The 21765-nt window shown below is 33.9% G+C and overlaps 1 protein-coding gene across 1 annotated transcript in view; it reads right to left on the reverse strand.

The window, feature by feature from the left end:
• Window positions 1-16000, reverse strand: part of LOC102590711 (1,4-alpha-glucan-branching enzyme 2-2, chloroplastic/amyloplastic-like) — a 19598-nt gene extending 3598 nt beyond the window's left edge. Inside the window, 19 exon segments of the mRNA NM_001288538.1 lie at window positions 467-544; window positions 1020-1120; window positions 1239-1386; window positions 1857-2001; window positions 3017-3120; window positions 3778-3906; window positions 4068-4178; window positions 4265-4394; window positions 4628-4747; window positions 4901-5022; window positions 6031-6114; window positions 7848-7964; window positions 8221-8301; window positions 8632-8691; window positions 9872-9914; window positions 10844-10942; window positions 12946-13247; window positions 13467-13624; window positions 15732-16000. Of these exon segments, the coding sequence (NP_001275467.1) occupies window positions 467-544; window positions 1020-1120; window positions 1239-1386; window positions 1857-2001; window positions 3017-3120; window positions 3778-3906; window positions 4068-4178; window positions 4265-4394; window positions 4628-4747; window positions 4901-5022; window positions 6031-6114; window positions 7848-7964; window positions 8221-8301; window positions 8632-8691; window positions 9872-9914; window positions 10844-10942; window positions 12946-13247; window positions 13467-13624; window positions 15732-15861 (2262 nt within the window). The 5' untranslated portion in view covers window positions 15862-16000.
• Between the last annotated feature and the right edge of the window lie 5765 nt (window positions 16001-21765).

Consider the following 21765-nt stretch of genomic DNA (forward strand, 5'->3'; position numbering starts at 1 on the left):
TACATCCAAATGCCCCCCCCCCCCCACCAAACAGGGTAAAGACTAAAAGCTCAAGCTACAAGGTAAGGATTATGAATTTTATAACCTTCGAACCGACTGTTAGACCAATTAACTAGTTATGGCTGGTTAAGACTTTGGTAATTAGGGTAGGTAGCTACTTTTTATTACAAAAAGTTTCTACAAGTTCAAAACTTTCACTGCATTTTCTCAAATGATATCACATCTACCGGACTAACATAATTGGAAAGTAATTCTCAATTTCTCATCAGCCAGCACAGTAAATGACTGAATCATTATGGCTTATGGCCAAGCATTTTCAGCAAACTGTATTTAGATAGATAGTAAAAGACACTACATGAAGATGCTTAGAACATAGACCCGAAATTCCTCCAAAAATATGAGAACTACTGGTACGGGAAATCGAGAAGCACAAAACTGAGAAAGCAGGAACAATATAAATATATACCTCATATTTATCTTCAAGATACTGCATAGCCCGGTCAAATTCTTGCAACCCACGGTATCTTAAATATTCTGCATCTCCCTGAAGATCCAGCAAAGGATAAGAACTCAAAGATTAAGACTGAAAATGTTAAAAAGGAACATGGTATAACGCCGCAAAAAAGCTCCAAGTATATTTTGACCCTCGTACTCTAAACCCCATCATTTGTTTTGGGAACTGAAGGAGTATTCGCATCAACGCCACATAAATGCACCAAAAGGCTAGAATGGTAAATCATATACTCCCTCCGTTTCAATTTTTGTCTTACTCTCCTTTTTAGTCCATTTTAAGAAAATGCCTCTTCCCTTTTTTGGCAACTCTTTAATTCTAACTTTCTACCTAGCATGTTCAAAACCACAGGATTAAAGGGCATTTTGATACATTCTACATATCTTTAATTTAAGACCACAAGATTCGAAAGTTTTCTTTACCTTCTTAAATTCCATGTCAAGTCAAAACCAGACAAACAAATTGAAAAGGGGGAGTAACTTAGATAAGAAACAGTGTAAGGGCAAACCAGGTCAAATCTCCGTCTGCATTTATCATAACTGAATTGGTTTCCGGGAATTACTGAGCCATCAGAGAGGTGTTGTTCAGCCCTAGGGAAATCAATCCACTCTGGAAAAACATTAATGAATGTATTACTGTACTATAAAGAATACCAGGAAAGAAAATTGTACAAGATCAACAGCAGCCAAGAGAAGATATATGGCCAAGGAGGGTTAGCAATCTATACCAGGGTGGCCGAATTCATTTCCCATGAAATTTAGGTACCCTTCTCCTCCTAATCCCATAGTTACAAGCCTAATCATCTTGTGCAATGCTATCCCACGATCTATTAATGATGTTGACGGTCTATCCAGAGCCATAAAATCATACATATCCTGAAAATGATAGTTGGGGGTGGGGGTGAAGCATTACATGAGAACTTGATAAACTAAATCAATAAAGCATACATCTCTAGTCGTTGAAGATGCTATTTTTGGGCCTCATAAACTCAGAATTGACATTTGCTTGTTAACAATTTCATTTTCTCATATCTCTTATAGGATAGGGGATATTCATGCTCACACATTATTACTATAGAAACAAAAAGGTAACAATTTTGAAAGGAAGATAGCAGTGGATTCATGTATAGTTACATCCTTAGAGAAAATTTAGTTCAGAAATTAAGCTGATAGTTTCTTGAAATTATAGAATGTCTAATAGAACTTGTAGGTGAAAGAAAGTAGACTTCTCCCTCAAATTAACGGATGAGTTAATGCAGAATTAAAGTTCTCCTTCAAGTGGCATTCCCAATTTTAAGTTTCAATTTGATTGCTGAGAAACACACAAAAAAACAAGTGTATATAACCTTGTCCATCAGCCAGAATGCTATAGTTTTATCACCGACTAGAGCTTGATCATGACTTTCAGCGTATGAAACACACTTTTCCGACCATCTTCTATTTGTCAGTGTATGAACAATATCACCCACTCTCCAATCCTCATCCCGTTTCCTGTAAAAAACAGTGTTAGAAAAAAAAATTATTAACTGCTGGAAATTATAAAAGTCAAACACAAAACTAGGAGCAAATCCTGAGAGCAAGCGAGTATTTTGTGTTCTATATAGATAGAGCATATAGTCAAACAAGTAGCAGACATGTACTGCCATTGTACTGGGGCACATTGAAACACATCAATGGAATAACTCTCGCTCATAATAGCGTAAACATTGAAAACATCTGATTAAAGTTGAACAAACAGTCTGAGAATAATCTTTCTAAAACTGTCTCGCAACAAGAGTTCATGCATCTTTGTCCCACTTAAGAGATACTTCAAAAGTAGTACCAGTTCCAAATAACCAAATGCTACACCACTCAGACATTGAGAAATTACAAAAACGCTTCCTACATATACAAGGTAAACAAACTTCCTCCACTTTTGTCCCTTTGTTGAACTTATGCCTCCCGCTAGGAATGGCTCGGATGGTTTTAGATTAGATTTTTTTTTTGAAATGTGAACCAAGAAATTGTAATCAAATACGGGTTTTGGCTAGTGCTAAAGAGGGAATAAGATGGCTTGATTGCAAGAATCCATGTACAGGATTAGTGGACCGTCACCATCAGAATTGCAGCCCATTGAGAACAAATAATAAGGCAAAAGGAGCCGAGACAGGTGGTTTTTGCCCGGAAAGCTTCCTGATGACTCTTGAGTGATTCAGATTACTGGTTACTAAGAATCTTATCTTGCATCATTCATGAGAGAACTTCACGAGTTGAATGAGGGCTCCACAAAAGGAGCTCTTAGACAAGGAAAGAAAAATGTACAAGGAACAACAACCAAGATACGCAGTGCAGACCACATTAAAATGTTTCAGTGCTTGTGCTTGAGTCTCAACATCTATTGCAAACTTCAAATCAGCATCAGTGACATTATTTGTAGGTTCTCTAGCCATATATTAATCATATAAATTACTTTATCAAAAAAATCTATATAATGTCAGGGATAAGTATATAAAGATTAGAAACATACTTGAGCAACTCAATCCATTTATCAGCAATTGCCATATGCAGCCGATAGTCAAAGCCAACACCCCCATCTTGAACGGGAATACAAAATGTCGGCATTCCGCTAACCTGAAATTAGTAGAAAAAATAGAAGCATTAAGGGAAGATAAGGAGTCACAGTCCATATAGAGTAAAATGTCTGTTCTCTTCACATTGCATAATTTGCATTTTGCAATGATTATAAATATATCTTTCATAAGGTTATCAAAAATAAATATTTCTTTCATAAAAGAAGAACCTCTGAAAACTGAAAGCATATAGAAGCACCAAAAGTCCAAAGTAGAGAACCTTACAAAATGCATGGTTTTCTACAAATGAAGAAGTTTGCTTCTACTTCCTATGCCAGATTCCACTTGAATTCATTGGGAAATCTATACCTATGTTAGAGGTGGGGGAACAATGGAACTACAAATTTCACTCTGAACATGGTTCAGGAAGACGAGAATTTGGATCAGTTAGGAGGCACTAAAAAATAACTTTTCCAAGTAGTTTTCTGAAAAGTGAACTAGATTCCTCTTAGAACAAAAACTTGTATGCCTTAACTTCAAAACCAAATTGATTCTCCATGCTGTTTTTTGTTTTAAGTAAAAAATTGGTTTTAGCTGATGGCATCCTCCAGCTTGATGATCCTATTATCATAAATTCAGCATATTGAGGTCTCTTTGAATTTTACTCATGATCTCAGAGCAATTGAGTACCATAAGGTCAAGATCAAGAACTACTTACATCTTCACCAATGGTAATTGCATCTGGGAAAAGCCCATGAATAAGATCGTTGACCAGCATCAGATACACAACAGCATCCACATCAGTTGAGAGTCCAAAGTATTCCTCGTAGTTCCCAGTGAATCCCACCTATAGAAATTAAAATGTATTAGGTAAGTAATTTAGCAAAATACAGGTAAACTAGGTTCCTTTTTTCCCTGATTTGGATGTTACTAGGGCACCTTGTTGTCTAAAAGTTGCCACTTGTGATCACACAATTAAGTACTAAAATTATGTCAAGTCAACTTTACCGATAATCCGTGGTGAGTATACATCATTGATGTCACACCATCAAATCTAAATCCATCAAATTTGAACTCATCCAACCACCATCTCGCATTTGAGAGAAGATACCTAAGTACCTATAACAAGAAACATATTTTCTGTCACACCCATTGACACGAGGCACAAGGTTCTGGCTGACTCATGTTTCAACGGAAGAAAGTACCTCCCAGTTTCCATAGTTAAAGAGGCGGGAATCCCACATCCAATGATAACCACGAGCTCCAGAGTGAAAGTAACAACTATCGGTGCCGTCAAACATGTTCAGTCCATCTAAAGTATTATTTGATGCATGGCTGCAAAAGGTTGCATAATTCCAGTGAGTTAAGGACAAAGTAAAGCATGTCAATAGAAAATAAGTGCCAGTCAAAAAAAAAGGCTAACCATTATTATGATTAGATTCTAGAATGAAACACCATTTCTTTCATTTATGAATTAGACGTCAACAATCAAAAACAAGAAATGACAACAAAAACCCCATCCATAGCTTTACTAAACACAGTTGCAATAGTAAAAGATTAATTAATACCTGTGAACAATGTCCATGAGAACAACAATTCCTAGCTCATGAGCTTTATCAATCAAAGACTTAAGGTCGTCGGGCGTTCCAAAACGGCTGCTTGGTGCAAAAAAATTTGTGACATGATAACTGCGACAAAAAGGGATAACGAGTTCCATTAGAAATACTAAAAATTATCACTTTAAACACTTAGTGGCACCAAGTGATTAGATGAGAAAGACATCTTGCTGAAGATATAGAGTAACCAGGGAAACAAATGCAAACAGCAAAAATGAGAATTACCCAAAACTAGCATAATAAGAATGCTCTTGAATAGCCATAATTTGCACCGCATTGTACCCAAGCTTTTTTATGCGAGGAAGAACTTCATCTCTAAAATTCACGTATGAGTTAATTTTAGGCTCCTGTAATCACAAATATGGAACAATCTATAAGGGAAGAGGATAACAACACACACTCAATACTTAAGACAAACAGCAAAATTAAGGAGATTGAGATAGAAAATAACTAAAAGCTTCTCGAAAATGCATGTAGCATGTAAATCCTATCCCAGTATCTTGGGAGAACAAGGAATAGAAAAAGGGGCCAAATATTTTATTTTATTACTTTTTAGATAAAGACAAAGCGTCCAAATATTCAAAGCGCATAAAAAATTTCAGCTACAATATATATGCACGAGAAATCAGCTCTTGTATCATAACATTTTAATTTACAAAAGTATCACAAGAATGAAGAAGTTAGAAGTCCATATAAACAGCTGGAAATATTCAAAAAAATCTAGGTACAGCAAAAAGGTATCTCGTACTGGAGTCTTGGCATAACTAGTAAAGCTACTGTCATGTGACCAGGACGTCACGGGTTCGAGCAGTGAAAACACTCACTTGCAGAAATGCAGGATAAGGTTGCGCACAATATACACTTGTAGTTTGGCCCTTCCACGGACCCCATAGTTGGAACTTAGTGCACCGGGGCGGGCTGCCCATTTTTAGTTCTCGAACACTAAGTCATAATATATAAACAGAAAGAATAGCAAAAGGAGAATAAAAAGAATAAGAAATACTAGTGGTTCGCACAGGACAATTTTTCAGTACGTTCTAGTCACCCTGTCCCGTCATGTTTTTATAGTGGAAGATAATTTCTTCGTAAAGGACAACATTGGCATGTGAAAACGAACCTTCAGATGCCATTTCGAGAACAGCAATAAAAAAAATAACATCTGGTTCATAAAGTTAATATCCAGGACACCACACAGCAAAACCTTAATGAACCAGCAATCACTTTACTTCACCTTCCAACAACCACTTTAGAGAAATAACTGCTCTGATGACTAAATGTTCACATATACAGCAGTCATGACAGATAGAATTCAGATTCATAAATTATAAATTACATGAAAGAGGAAGGATGCGCACCGGACTACTCATTCCAATATGAGATTCATATATTCTCAGCGACTTTGGTTTCTTTGGCCGTGGGTGTTGGAAGATATACCTCTCCTACAAGGAATGAAAACGAATCATAATAACGAAAACTAAAGACAGAAATGAAATAGCATTTGTGAGGATGCAGAAATTAGCAAGGGAATACAAGTACTTCATAGGAAAGAAAAGAAAAAACTCCTAACTCACAAACTGCTATGCAAGAACACTAACAAATAAGCTAATGAACAAAACCAACTAAACTAATATACAAAGAGAACAAGACCACTGTTGTCAAAGGCGCGCTTAAGCCTTGAAGGGAGACTCGAAAAATGTTGAGTGCTTCGCCTCGCTTAATGTGTGGTTCAGTCTTGTCATCAAGGTTCTAAGACATACTTTTCCTTACCAATGAGCCTCTTCTGAAGAGGCGACACTTAACAATTGATATTTCACTTTATTGTAATTTGTTTTCAATTTCTTTGTTCATATATTAATCATTCATGCTTATAATTATTAGTCTTTGACTAAACATATAAGGTTTGTATTATCTCCCCCTTTGCGCCTTTGTCATTAAAGCCCACACTTTATTTGCACTTAAAGCCTCAATGGATTTTGCCCTTTTTGCTTTTGATAACATTGTACAAGACTATTAATCTATGCTTTCCATGGACTAACTCCAATCCATAGGTTAACAAGTCAACATATTCTGTAGTTTTTGTATTGAAAAATCTATGCCATAAAAATACTTATCACTTTTAGTTTCTCCTTTTTCCTTTTTTTATGATAGTGGTGTCCTGGTCAACTTGCATGCGCCTCAACTATTCCACCAGACACATGCTACCTCCACCAGTACTAAGTGAGTATTCATCCAGCTTATCACTCAAATTTTTGCTAAATAAATATGAGAATAAGCTAATCTTAAGAATAAGATCACTCAAATCTCTTTATGATTGCTCAGAGAGAATCTCTTCATGTGGAAGGCTTCTGAGTTACGACAACTAAGCTGGTCTAGTATTTTCTCGAGGTCCAAAGGTTGCACTTTGAAGTGATAACTTGAAATGTGTTCCATAAGGAAGCTGAAGAAATGGTTATGCATATTACTTATCAAATATTTATAAAATCTCATATTACTTATCAAAAATAAATAAATAAATAAATACATAATAACCTTAGACAAATGGATAGCATACTCCTTACATAACCCGATTGTCTCACATCTCTACAATTATGTTTTTTGGTAGCAATCTTTATTTATTTCCAGTAAAACTCATTTGGCCATTTCAATTACATAAATTACCATCTAAATAGAAAAACATGGACGACTTAAATACAACTACGAGTGAATTTTCTGGTATGTTTTTTCACATGTAAGTTCAAAGTACTATAGATTTTCCATTACATTGAAGTGTCACCATCTCGCTTAAAAGTTTGAGCTATTAGAAAGAGCACACTTTAATTTACTTCAACATGCCCCTCACAAGTGCATCTAATTTATTTTCAAGGGTCAAGTACGAGAAAATTCTTTTGATAATAGGTGGCACTGAGGCTCGAACCCGGGATATCTGCCTCCTCTGCTACCATGTGGAAGCGAGATTCACCCTATGTTGCTTGGACTCTTGAATTCTACAAAAATGTTGACTAGTGCATGTCAGATTCTCCAAAAGTAGTGCATTTTTTGGAGGATCCGACACTGGGGCGACGACATATTTGAGAGTCCGAGCAACATAGGATTCACCACGCTCCTTTAAATGCAGAATCAAATACAAGACAATATTCTAGGCTATTAGCAACAACAGAGAGAAGAGTGTAACCTCTTCGGGTGGATCATAATATATTCCATTATATGGAATTTCATCAGGAAGCTGTAAAGAGTAGTTGATCCAAGCAGGAATGGAATCCTTAACACCTGATGGAGTGTCCATACGTATCTACATTTCAGTATATTAAGAGCAAATATTAGCAAATAGTTACATAGAACCACCATGATCATACATAGACTATAAGCTATTGGAGGGGGTGCTATCAGGTTTAGAAGTGAATAGACCTATATAAACTAAAAAAAAATAATCTTGAACATGCTTTGACATAAGTATTTTAACTGAAAAGGTAGAAAACAGTGATACCGACAGCCAAGGCATAAGAAACCTGAAAGTCAATCAGAGCACCGTAGAAAATGAGTCATACCTTCACTCTGGACCCATGAGGAATTGCTGGAGAACCATCCACATTATTTGGCAGAAAAATCTCCCAGACACCAAATTCATTCTGCTTATAGACTATGAATTAGTTTTATGCAACATTCCAGCACTGCATAGAGCTTAACATTACTGGAAACAAGTCAAGAAAGATTACTTAAATATCTTAAGAAATCCACATTTTCTTGCAAAGACTTCCTTGTAACATGCAAATTTGAAAAGGGGTTCACGTGCCAATACAACTCAATCAAAAAGGGGGTAAATGAAAAGGTAAACAGAACTAAGAATACGAGCAATTTGATAGAAACTGTGAAAGGAATAGAAAAGACAATTGAATGAAAAGAACACAGCTTCAGAAATGGAAACAGAACCACTTGGGTATGTACTATGGGGGACATACCCGAGTCATAATGTCAGCATTTGCGTCCCAATTGTTGAAATCTCCAATGAGGGCAGCTGACTGCAAAAGAACGGAGAGGATATACATGCAATCAGACTTTCAACAAACCTATATTATCATGAACAAAATACAGAAGTTGGTATAACTGACGGACACAAAAGTAGAGACCACCAATGACTTTCCAGGTTATTTTAAATCATCTGTCTCTCATTTAACATATACTGCACCTAAACTTTATTTTTCTAGTAATCAGTTTACACAAAACGTCAGAATGTGCAGCTTTGGTAGAAAAATGTTCTATCATAAACCCAACAACTATGTGTTGCTGAACGGATTCTCCTATCTTTTAGAAGTTTCCTTGATGAAAATTAACATACTGATTCTGAACACATCTGACTTCATAAATATATAGAAACAATTTTTATTCTGATAGAAGGACCCACTAACCAAAAGACAAACCGCTCGGTTTGCTGTTATAAGTACCTATACTGGCAGAACACAAGCCAGGTCAAAATATAATGCCTTCATTCCTTGAGACAAATTTGTACTTAGTTGGCTGATTTTAAGTCGATTAGTCCTCTAGGTATCCTGCGAGCTAATTCTTACATGCCAAATTAGATACTTTACTTGCTAACAGAAAAAGGTCAGTACACGAATGCATGAGTTATACCGAATACTCAGTAAATGATAGACCACTTCAAATCTCTGTTTTCGAGAGGGACAATCAACTCTGCAAATATCGATCGAAACTTGAACCCTTGTATGCGCATGCAATTTCAGAAAGCACAACAATTGATATAGGTAGTCCATATTAGTATCAGATGTATTACCATGTTCTGATCTTTCCATTTTTTTGACCCATTTCTTGGGTAAGTCTCCCAACAATATTTGAAAATGAAGTTATCCATAAAGAGAAAGAAAGTTTTCGACCAAGCTACCTCCTAAGGTCGCTTTTTTTACCTGGACAGCTCTATATGAGGCATGTCTCACCCAAGACAACATAAAGAAAAGAAAAATCCAGTTCCCAAACAGATGCTATATGTGCAAAAAAGAGGCTGAAATCCCCAGACACCTTTTTATTTGTTGTGAGGTGGCCTCAGAATTATGGAGCATGTTTTTTTGTCTCTTTAGCATCAATTGGACCACACCCCGCACAGATAAGGATTATGGAGGACACGGATTAATGTAGAGGATTTTTATCATAGGGAATCTAAAAGAAAACAAGAAATGAAACACTAACCTGGGCACCAGGAGCCCACTCACGGTAAGTGATACCTGTAGCACTGGCAACAAAGTTCATAGGCGGTCAGAATGAGGTACTTCAGTCCCTCTGAGGAGAGCAAACTTACAAAGGGAAAGGAGGAGCATCTACAATATATAACGTTCAAACAATCCAAGGAAAACAAAAAAGGAAAGTATACTATTCAACAATAAAGGGAAAACTATATCACTGAATTAAATAGATTCTTCTCCAACAATCAGGTGTTACATTAGCTTTGGAAGGTCACTTCCCAGGATTCACTCCAGTTGTTCGAGATATGTACTTCAAATTCCAATACTCCCTCCGTCCCATTTTATGTGGCACCATTTGACTTGGCACGGTGTTTACGAAAAAATGGGGACTTTTGAAACTTGTGGTGTAAAATAATCATTTCACTAAGGGTAAAAGGGAAATTTTAAAGATAAACTATTTCTAATTATAGTAAAATGACATTCCTTTTGGGACTGACTAAATAGGAAAGGGGGTGCCACATGGAATGGGATGGAGGGAGTATATAACATGCCTTCTTTTAAATTTAGTCAATGTAAGACCTTCGTGGGATAGCATCCTTTTCATATTCGAGTAATTAACACAGGAGGGAAGTACAAGATACTCAAGAAAAACTTTCAACAATAGATGATATTTAAAGAATGATAGGAACTAGATAACACCTATTTTTAGGAAGGCTGAACATGTCAAGAATTACTCGCTGCTATATGCATGTCTCCAAATACAAACATAATCAATTTCTCTTTTTTTTCCCGCAGTTATAACAACCTCTAATCACCTTTTAAATCCTCTGTATCACATTGTATAGGTATGGGAGTGGGTCAACGAAGTACCAAATTGGCATGAAAGAATCACATTATGGCATGAAATGTTTGACAAGGTTTTGCAGCCGGTCTCAATTACCTTCAGAAAAAAATAAAATAAGAATAAAGCAGTTATTACCTACGAGTGAAACCCATTTTTTCATAACCACGAGAAAAAGCTTCCAAACCACCCTCATACTTGTCAATTGCCTCCCTCAGTTTCTTGTACTGTGAATACCTAAAAGTGGACAGCATAGAAAAAAAAAAAGAACTTTAGATTGTTGCAGGCCATAGTTGTTGTGCTATGGACCTATTGTGTCCTTCAAGACCTAGACTTGGGAGACAAAAATGAAGAATGTATGAAGCAAATAATCAAACTTAGGCAGAAGAACAAACAAAACCAAACATAGATTCACGTCAACTGAAAAGAAGACTTAACAAAGATAAAACAGAAATACTAAGAGCATTCAAATTGAAGAAGTTTTTGTTTCAAACAAATACAACAACATACCCAGTGGAATCCCACAAGTGGGGTCTAGGGAGGGTAGAGTGTACGCAGACCTTACAACTACCTCGTAGAGATAGAGAGGCTGTTTCTGTTTCAAACAAATGATGACTAAAATATTATAAAGCATTTTAAATGGGAGGTGTCTCTCTTGCTCAGCAATCAGAGTTTCAAATAAAGCATGTTTCCATAATAGATATACTTTCCTGCTATTGAATATCAACATCAGTACACTTTTGGACAAAATTTCAAGTGAGCAACAATAGCATGGAAGTTGTCAATCATAGAGTGATTGACAACCACCTGGAACATTGTACCATATCTGGTCATATCCCCTCCAAAAGAGGCTTGGCACAAGGTGATCATCTCCCTCTTTGTTCACAAAAGTGTTGATCACTTATCTCCCCTTTTTTGGGATAACCGTGGTGCATAGGCCAGTTTTCGCAGACCTCGACTAATTCCACGGATACCTTACAGTCTTGCACCTCCCACCAGCAACAACTACGCTAGAACAGATGAGAAGAAATCACCTAGTGCTTGAGACCTCATGGTGCTCAGCCCACTTCATTGACCACCTATCTCCCTTTTTGTCCGGCCAAAAGATTAATTTGGCCATTGAGGGACTTAGAAATATGCTGGAAGTGGACGTAGAAAAGGGAAGGAAAATGTGGAGCCAGTAGACCATCAAAATGTACCCATTACCCCTTATTTTATGCATGATAACATCATATTATGCTGCAGAGAGGCAACTGATGCACCTAAGAGTCATTTGATATGCCTTTGCGAATTCCTGGTCTCAGAATCAGCATGAACCAAACTTTGTTCTTCCCAGTCAATGAAGTTCACATTATACATTCACTGGCTGAAATGGTGTGATACAGAATTCGTGAACTACCCATTTCCCAAGGACAGAGAGTTCTCTAATGACTAAATATAAAGGGACAGCACAGAGGAATGGAGTTAGAGAAGGTGGAGAGGAGACTATTAAACTGGAAGAGGCACTATCTTTCACTGGGTAGCAGACTAGTACTTATTAATAGCATCCTATATAGTCTTTTTCCAACAATACCACTACCTTCCTGAGTCCTAGGAATTAGTGACAAGCTTAGAAGGCATTTCTATCCCATTTCTATGGGATAGAAATGCAGAAACTAAAAGGTACCATCTACATAGGTGGGCTAAGTGCAGAAGTGAAAGGAGGCTCGTGGTCTTAGAGTAAGAAACCTGAAATAGTATAACAGAAGCCTCTTATACAAATGGCTATCAAGGTACAGTTCCCAAGTCTCAACAAGAAAGAATTTAGAGTAGTGATTACAGCAAAGTAAATGGTTGGTCAACTCCGTGGTGTTTCATCCCGTGATTGCTCATCTTATGGGGTCTGCCTATGGAAAACGCAAGGAATCATTGGGCTGATTTGTTCCGTTGTACAGTTTGACTAGGCAATAAAATAAATTGAAGTTTGACAAGATGCATAGCAGGGCCATATTACCCTCAAAGGTAGAGTTCCCAATCCTATGATATGGCAGATAATTTGCAACTGTGTTGCTGAAGAATGTACAGAAAGATCACATATATGTCCAAAAATGGATTGGTAAGCAATAGCTTATGAAAGTCCAAAGACAAAAAGCCTAAACATCATCAACCAGATGACCATCACAGGCAAAAAGTACCATAGCCTATAGATGAATTCTGCCTCTATTATAGGAATATTACTCAATGAATAAAAACACTTTTACCTGTAATCAAGGTGTTGACGATAGTTTGTCAAAAGGGGGTCTATTTCATAAATCTTCTGACCAAGTCCAGGTGGAGGGATGCCCCTCTCTCTGATCCTATCAGATTCATCAATAATTGTCTCTTCAGAAGTATTTAATGTTTTAGACTCCTCCAGTTTACCACCTTCTTGTAGTTGTAGTGATGAAGCAAAATCCAGCTCTTCAACACTTCCTGTAAGATCACTTGACGGCCCAACGTCATCGTTCTCAGTTTTAATCTGGCTAGCGTGTTCCATTGTTGAACTATCTACATCAGTTGATGCCTAAAACATAAAATGTAATAAGCAAAGTGACAAAATTAATCACCAAATTCATTTCTCATGGAAACAAAATGCAATAACAATTTCATTTAAGCAGACTCAGGAAGATATTTATTTAGAACTGCTTTCCGCAAGAAATCTGCCAACTCTCACCCCCCACCACCACCACCACCCCCCAAAAAAAAGTCTATTGCCATGCGGGTAGAGAATAATGTAACATACTGGGGAATTTTCTGGAGATGTCTCAGTGAACTCAAATTGGTCTGTTGAGGATGAGGAGCTATCACTCTGGGTTCCAGGCACAAGGACTTTCCCCGATGCTGCAACTGTAGAAGGTCGGGATTCGGAATTGTAAGAAGACTTTTCAGCCAAGATCTTCCCTACATACATATATCAGATTAGTTATATCTCCACAATTAAAGACCACTACTGAGAGCAACTTAGGCCACATAAGTGTCAATTTATCATTCATGGTTGAAGAGAGCAAAGACTTTTATGATTAGAAGTGATGCTCCAAAAGCAATCAAGAATTATCTTTTTTCCTATCACAATTTTACCAAACTATTTCAAGTACACGTTAAGAGAACAAAAAGGTTCATTATTTGGTCTAAGAATCAAACAGTCCCATCTAGCTTAAAGTAATGGTAAAAAACTCTTTCTTCTGTGTGACAATTTTTTAAGTATATCAAAAAACTTTTACAGGAAGTCCACAAACAGCAACTATGACATCAACTTTCACTATATGGATAAATCAACTAAAACGGAAAAATTGAAAAAAGATCTGATCATACAAGAGAAAAAAGTACACACACTGATTCTTGCAACTTCTCTTTTGGAGGAAGAAAGATCACTCCAGAAAGCACCACACAAGAGGTGCTTTTAAACCCAGACCAACACTTGTAAACACCTTTAACAATGTCAACGGATTTAAAATGGACTTCAAGAACACTGAATTAAACAAACCAAGAAATAATCAATATCAACCAAACTATTCCTTCAGGGAGACAATTTTCAGGGAATTATCAAGATGCTGCAACAACATTGTCTACAAAGGTACAACAGACTGGCTTCACTTCTTTTTTTTTCAAGTAAATGTATATTCATTCATAAACATAGTCAAAGGCCTGGCTGTATACAATGGATATACCAAAAGGTAAAGAATCTACTTCAAAAGATGATTCTCTACAAACTCCACCCAATCTTCTATACAATTGGGAATTCTATGGGTGTACCAAAAAAAAAAAAAGATATCAAAGGCTACTTCTCAACTGAGGAAAGCTCGACTCTACCCCCTCAAAAGTTCTCCTATTTCTCTCTCTCTCCACACCACCCACATTAAAGCTAATAGAACCAAGTGTCAATTCTTCCACTCTTCCAACTGAATATCAATTCTTTCACAGTTCGTGGCATAGCCCAAGAAGTACCGAACCATTCAAACATATCACATCATAACCTCATGGAAAGACCACAATGAAGAAGAAGATGATCTACATCATCTCCCGTCTCCTTGCACATATAACACCAGTTGATGCAAACAACCTTCCCCTTTCTAAGATTTACCGCCGTCAAGATCACTCCTCTAGTAGCTACTCAAGTTTAAAATGAAAAAAAAAAAAAAAAAAGATCCTAACACTATGATTCTTATAACTCGTATGGTGGAGCAACAAATATCTCACCAGAAAGCACCATATGTAGGGCCCCTTTAAACCAAGCTGAACTCATTACAGCTGACCACACTTTAAAAATCTACTACCTTTATTAATGTAAATCAAATTTCTCCATGAAAAATCATAATTTTTCTTTCTCAAAACTTCAAAGAACCCCAAATTACACAAACCAAACAAAGAACCTTGACCCATATCAGGAGTTGAAAAAGTTGCTACCTTTAGTAATGTCAATCAAGTTTCTCCATGAAAACTCACCATTTTTTGCTTTCTCAAAGAATATGCTGTCAATCAAGATTCATCGATTTTGCTTTCTCAGACACTATTCTTAAAAAGGTACATAATACCAACTTTTAAGAACCCCCAATTACACAAACCAAAGAAAGAACCTCGACCCATATCAGGACTTGACACACATCAGGATTCCAAAACACACAGACACACAAGCCAAACTCAATTACACCTAACCACACTTCAAAAAGCTACAACCTTTACTAATGCCAATCAAGATTCATCATTTTTGCTTCCTCAAAGACTATACTCAAAAGGGTATACACAATACCAACTTTTAAGAATCCCCAATAACACAAACCAAAAAAATAACCTTGACACACAGACACACAAGCCAAACTCAATTACACCTAACCAAACTTCAAAAAGTTACAACCTTTACTAATGTCAATCAAGATTCATCATTTTTGCTTCCTCAAAGACTATACTCAAAAGGGTATACACAATACCAACTTTAAAGAGCCCCCAATTACACAAAACACAAAAGACAGAGAAAAAAAACACACACAGCCACAAACACAGTGAGACATACGTGAAAGAGAGTGTTTTTTCAAGAATACAGAAATATTAGCATTCCTCCGATCACCATTACTGCTGAATCCATTAGATTTGTACACTGATGGAACAGTAGGAAAACGAACTCCAGAGAGTGTATACACCATCTTTCTTCTTCTCTCCTTAGGGTTTTTACAAATCTATCTTTTTATTCATTCCTTGGTTGGAATTAAGAGAAAAAATAGAGATCTGATAAGTGATAGGAGTGTAACTAACTGAGTGTCAAATTGCTGAGTTCAAGGCGCCAAGAGAAGCGTGAAGAGAGAGAGAAACAAAGACTGAGTGGAGGAGGTTTTTATTTACTGAAAAAAAAAAACAGAGATTTTATACTTTTTTCACTCCATTTCTTTATCATTTCTAATATTTTATTTTATGTGATATTATTTTTTTATTTATAATTTTATATTTAAGTTTTAAGAAGAATGATTCACCTACAGTAAGATGCTTGGAATAATAAATATATTCTATCTTCCATCCTTAAATATTATTATTTGAATTATGATCTTTTGATCATTATTTCGACAGATTTGATTATGTAATTCATTATAAATGTTGTTTTAAGTTTTAATTTTAAAATTATTTTCTTAAATAATATATTGATTGTGAAACTGTTTGTTCGGATTTGAATTGCGGCCTTTTGATTATTATCTTGAGAGATACGATTATGCAAATCTGTTACGAGTATTACTTCAATTATAAAGATCATTTACATGGAAAAAATAGTAAGGGAAAAAATAACGCATGAGATCTCTAAATAATTTGAGATATATTTGTTATTATGTTTTTTCTATTCAAATCTTATATATTAATTTTTAAATTCCTTTGTAGTGATAAAGATAGTTCGAAACATGCTACAAATTATTATACGAATTTACTTTACATTTTTTAATCTACTTTAAAAAAAATAATCACTTTTGAGCATAGATATCTTTTTAAGGGCCTTTTTAAATTTTACCATGATTAAGTAATATAGTAATATTAGTTAAAGTGATTAATTAACCACAATTATTATTAGTGATAAATATGAATATAAATAAAATTGAGGATCTTTTTCTTTTTGGGAAATGAGTTTATAGAGTCCATATTTTGTGGAAACTTCCAAATTTATTGTGATGGGTCGCATGGAGATTGGAGCGAATGGGTCCACACACAAATTTCTCCATCGTCAATTTGATATTTATTTTTTTCCATTAAAAAGGTGGAGTTCTATAGAGCCAAATGGGCCCACAATTTTATTTTATTTTTGTAGAAAATAATAATATTATTGAATCTTCAAAAAAGATGAGGAATGAAAGGCTACTAATGTAAGTCCTGTGCAAGTGATTAGCTGTCTTTTTCTATCTTGTGGGGTTTCAAGTTTTACATTATGATCTTTTTGTGAATCTTAATGGCATAATTCCATCATATTCCTTTATAAAAATAGTCGTGTCTAAATCAGCTTGTGAGTGTTTGATATGTGTAGAGTTTGAGAAAATTAATATGGTGTATGCAGATTTTATTTGTATACTTACGAGAAGTAGATAGATTGTTTTAGACAGATCCTATGCTAATTTTGATGTAATAGTTATTATATTTCACTAACACATGTATTGAGTGACTCTGCATCAAAACTCAAACACTTGAAAGAAATCACCGAATGTTATTGTGTGTTTGTTGGAATCTGAAGGTTGAGGTATTCAATGTCGGGTTAACCATTTTGAAGTTGGATTAATACGGATTTGGACCATTTTTCTGTTTTACTTTGGAGAGTAGTCACCTTCAATTGAGGGTGGAGGTTACTTACCATTTACCACTCATCTTGATCATTAGTAAAATTTGTGGCATTATTCATTTTTTTCATTTATATACAATATATCTATTGGAATCACAAACTAATATTCATATTTGAGTTGCATAATATTCAAAATTCAAAATTTGTAGTTAAAGCTTTGAATTCAAAAAATTTTAAAATGTCAAAAATAGTGTTTTCACTTTAAATTATTCACAATTAAAAAAACATTCTATTTTGTATTTATAACTAAATACAATTTTAATTTTTAAGTATTATTTTTCAGTTTGAAAATGTCTACTAAAAGTTAAAGTGTTTCTGTTGTAAAGCATTTTGATGGGATATTCTTTTAGTTCCATTAATTTGTCAATCATATACTTATATATTGAAAAGATACCAATAATATCCTGATTTTAAGTGCCACTCGAATGAGTTGAAAAGTTTTATCTTTCGCTTTGCTATTGGATCAAAATTTCATTCACTAATTCCAAATTTTTGATAGGGTAATTACCAATCTCGTTTATCTGAATTAAATCAAATTTATTCTGGTGAAATAATTTAGTGAAGTAAAAAAGTAATATTATTCATGATTAAATAATAAATGTCTATATATTTATAAATGTCATATATTCATCAATTTAATATAATTATCATTTAGTACGAGTAAGTCGAGGTTAGGCACTCTTTTTTTATATATGATATGATAACATGGAGAGTAGGGGTATTCATGGTTCGGTTTGGATCGGTTATTAGTTAAAATCAAAACCAAATCAATTTAAATCGGTTTTTAAATTTTTAAAACCAAACCAAAAAAATAACCGTCGGTTTGGTTATCGTCGATTTGGTTAGGTTTTTTCGGTTCGAAAGTAATAAGTTTGTTGAGGACATACACATCTCGATAGACATAAACACTTAATACATGAATAATTCACAAATAAGCTATTACACGAACAAAGTGATTCATCCAATGTACCAAGTTTCAGAAACTAAAAAAACTCATTGTCTATCGCATAAAGTTGGTTCAATATTTTGGAGATCTCAACATTTTATCAATAGAGTTTTCAATAAAATTACACCTTAAAATATTGAGAAATTACTTCTCAAAAAAACAACAACCAATATTTCATAGTCAAAACTAATCAATTACCATCTTCTTTAGCTTGAACTTTAAATTATTCAATGTTGCATTAGAAAATTCTATAAAGAACAGAGAAAGTGTGATCTTTAAAGTAATGAATATTGAGAGATTTAGACTTAAGGTTTTAATAGTTGGGCTAAAATTTAAGTGTTGGGCTTCAAAAAATAATAAAATTAAAGAATTAAGTTAACTAAAATTTGTGAAAATACTTATATTTTATTTATAAATAAGTATAAAATTTATATATATAAACTTCTCGATTCGGTTTGGTTATTTTTGCGGTTAATTTTTAGTAAAACCAAAACCAAACCAAATAATATCGCTTTTCAAAATTTAAAAACAAACCTAACCAAATCAAACCAAATATCAATTTTTTAATTGATTTGGTTCAGATTACGGTTCGATTTGATTTTATAACCATAATCATGCAACCCTAATGGAGATAATGGAATGCACCAATCGAAGCAACGAAAAAGATAACTACATTTTGACTTTCTCCTGCAAAAAAATTATCAACTCAGCCATGCATAAGGGAACTGAGTTAATCTAAAAATACTGATGCCAAGGTACAAATTAAAAATAATAATTATCTCGTCAATAAATGAAAATCGAAGTTTTCCCTCTATTTATGTTTTTACTACTTACAATTGTTTCATTTTTTTTTTCTCATCACTAAAAGTGCTCCTTAGAGATCTAAATGTTCATATATGTTTTGCTCAAATAATACAACATAATTCAGGCCTCAATGGGTAATTGAAGAAAAAGGAACTCTTTAACTATTTTTATACTTAATTACATACACTAACCTTTTTGAGTTTTTGTTGTTTGCAATAATTTTCCTCAAGTATGAAAATATATTGTAATCATACAACAATTAAGAAGAACAATTTTATTCATCAAGAATATTATTGATAGAACAATATGAGTACAAATCTGTTTATTCCCTCCCTTGATTCTTTTCTCTTAACATTTCTCTATGATTCGAGGGATGTTATTGACATATTTCTCAAACTAGTATGATTTGGACTTGATCTTCATAATTCAACTAAGATTATATGCACATTTTTTTTATCTCTTTGTGAATATCCTCAATATAATATATAATACCCTTTTATAATACAAGCATAAGCTAAGGGTTAGAATAGAGTAGCCTCCAAGAATTGTAATTGATTACATTTTGTAAACTCCCAACTAAATTTGAACGCGTCTTGTAGAGTCTTACAAAATTTTAATGTCTTACACTTACATTCCCTACTATGGTGTTCATGTTTATTGATCAAGTTGACATGCATATATTGGTTGTTCTTTTATACGATATTTGATACTTTTTTCGGATTCGACTTATTTATATTCACGTAAAAACAACACTTCATAGGTAAAACATTCCCTACATCAAAGACAAATTCATATTTAGGGTTTAAGTCAGAAACTTTTAAACTTTAATTAAAATTGTATGAAACTTGAAAAATGTTATTGAGTTGGGCCTATTTTTAAAACGTGCTAGTTGAGTTGGTCCATTAATTTATGAACAAATTATAAAAATCACATACTTTTAAGGTAAAATTACAATCTATCCCTTAAAAATTTATAATTATAGAAATTTCTCAAACGGATACAATAATATAAGCGCTGATACATTAATCTGATGCGCGAGATACATTAATCGTTAAGTAAGATACATTACATTTTTATACATGATACACTAATCTGATGCGCGAGATATACTAATCTGATGCGTAGAAAATGAGGGATTTTGGAGATTTGTAAAACTTATAGGGGATAATGGTAATAAGTAAACTAAAATGTGGGATTTCTGTAATTAATCCTTAATTTTTATTGAAAAATGTTTTTGAGTTCAGTTTTCCATTAATTTATTCTCCTTTTGTACCTTATTTAATAGGAAAAATTATGTTTCTCTTATTTCTAATATTCCCTTCTATTTCTAAATAAAAATCCCTAAAATTCCTTATTTCTCTCCTAATTCTAAATTATTTATTATGTATCCAAGCTAGTTTTTAATGTATCCGAGCTACATATTATGTATCCGGTTTATTTTATAATGTATCCGAGTTAGTTTTTAATGTATCCGAGTTGCATATTATGTATCCGGTTTGTTTTACTTTTTCAGAGATTAATGTAATTACAAACTAAATAGGGATAGATTGTAATTTCATATTAAAACTATATGATTCCTAAAATTTATACTTTAATATACACAAATACATTATATTTATACAAAGTTATCGATATTTTAGTATAAGATATCTAAATCATGAAAACAAAATACATGGTCCTTTATGTGATAGTTCTTATGCATCGACCGTGTTATAATATGCAAATTACTTCAATATCATTTGAGTTAAATGTGAGGATTTTTTATAAGGGTAATAAAAGGAACAATTTGATCATATAGGTTGAATCCCAACAAACATTTTTAATTTACCTATTTGATGTTTTTGATTGATTAAATATGAATTTGCACATTATAAAAATCAATTCTAAATGTGATAATATCCTTATTATATTTTTTTATTCTCAAAAATTTCAAATCGAAATAATCAAGGATAAAATAGTCCTGAACCGTTCCCATATAGTTTTCTCATAAAATTTCAAATTATATAAGTTTTTTTTAGATCGTAATCTAAATAGTTCATAAGTAACCACTGAAATAAAAAGCTAATTATTTACTAAATAATTGTCCCGAAAATGGTTCCCACAAATTTTCTAAATACCACTCTCTCTGTTCCTAATTACTTGTCCACTTTTGAGTCGGCACACCTATTAAGAAAACAATGATTGACATAGTAAGTTTACCATTTTACCCCTATAAATTATGGAGTAGATGAATTAAAAATTTAAGATTCTCAAAAAGTTTAATCTTTTTCAAAATTAATTAATTGAGGGTATAATAGGTATAAAAGTGTCCTTTATTAATTTGTCTGAACAAGTAAAAAAGGAAAATTGAACAAGTAATTGGGGACCAGTGACCAGTACTATTATATGGAGTATTTAAAAAAAAAAGAATTTACCATTAATTACCAATAACTTTACTAATTTCAAGTTTTGTCTATAACAGAAATTAAATAGGCCACCTCAAATAGTTGA

This window comes from Solanum tuberosum, unplaced genomic scaffold (genome assembly GCF_000226075.1).
Source record: "Solanum tuberosum cultivar DM 1-3 516 R44 unplaced genomic scaffold, SolTub_3.0 scf00021, whole genome shotgun sequence".
Classification (NCBI taxonomy): Eukaryota; Viridiplantae; Streptophyta; class Magnoliopsida; order Solanales; family Solanaceae; genus Solanum; species Solanum tuberosum.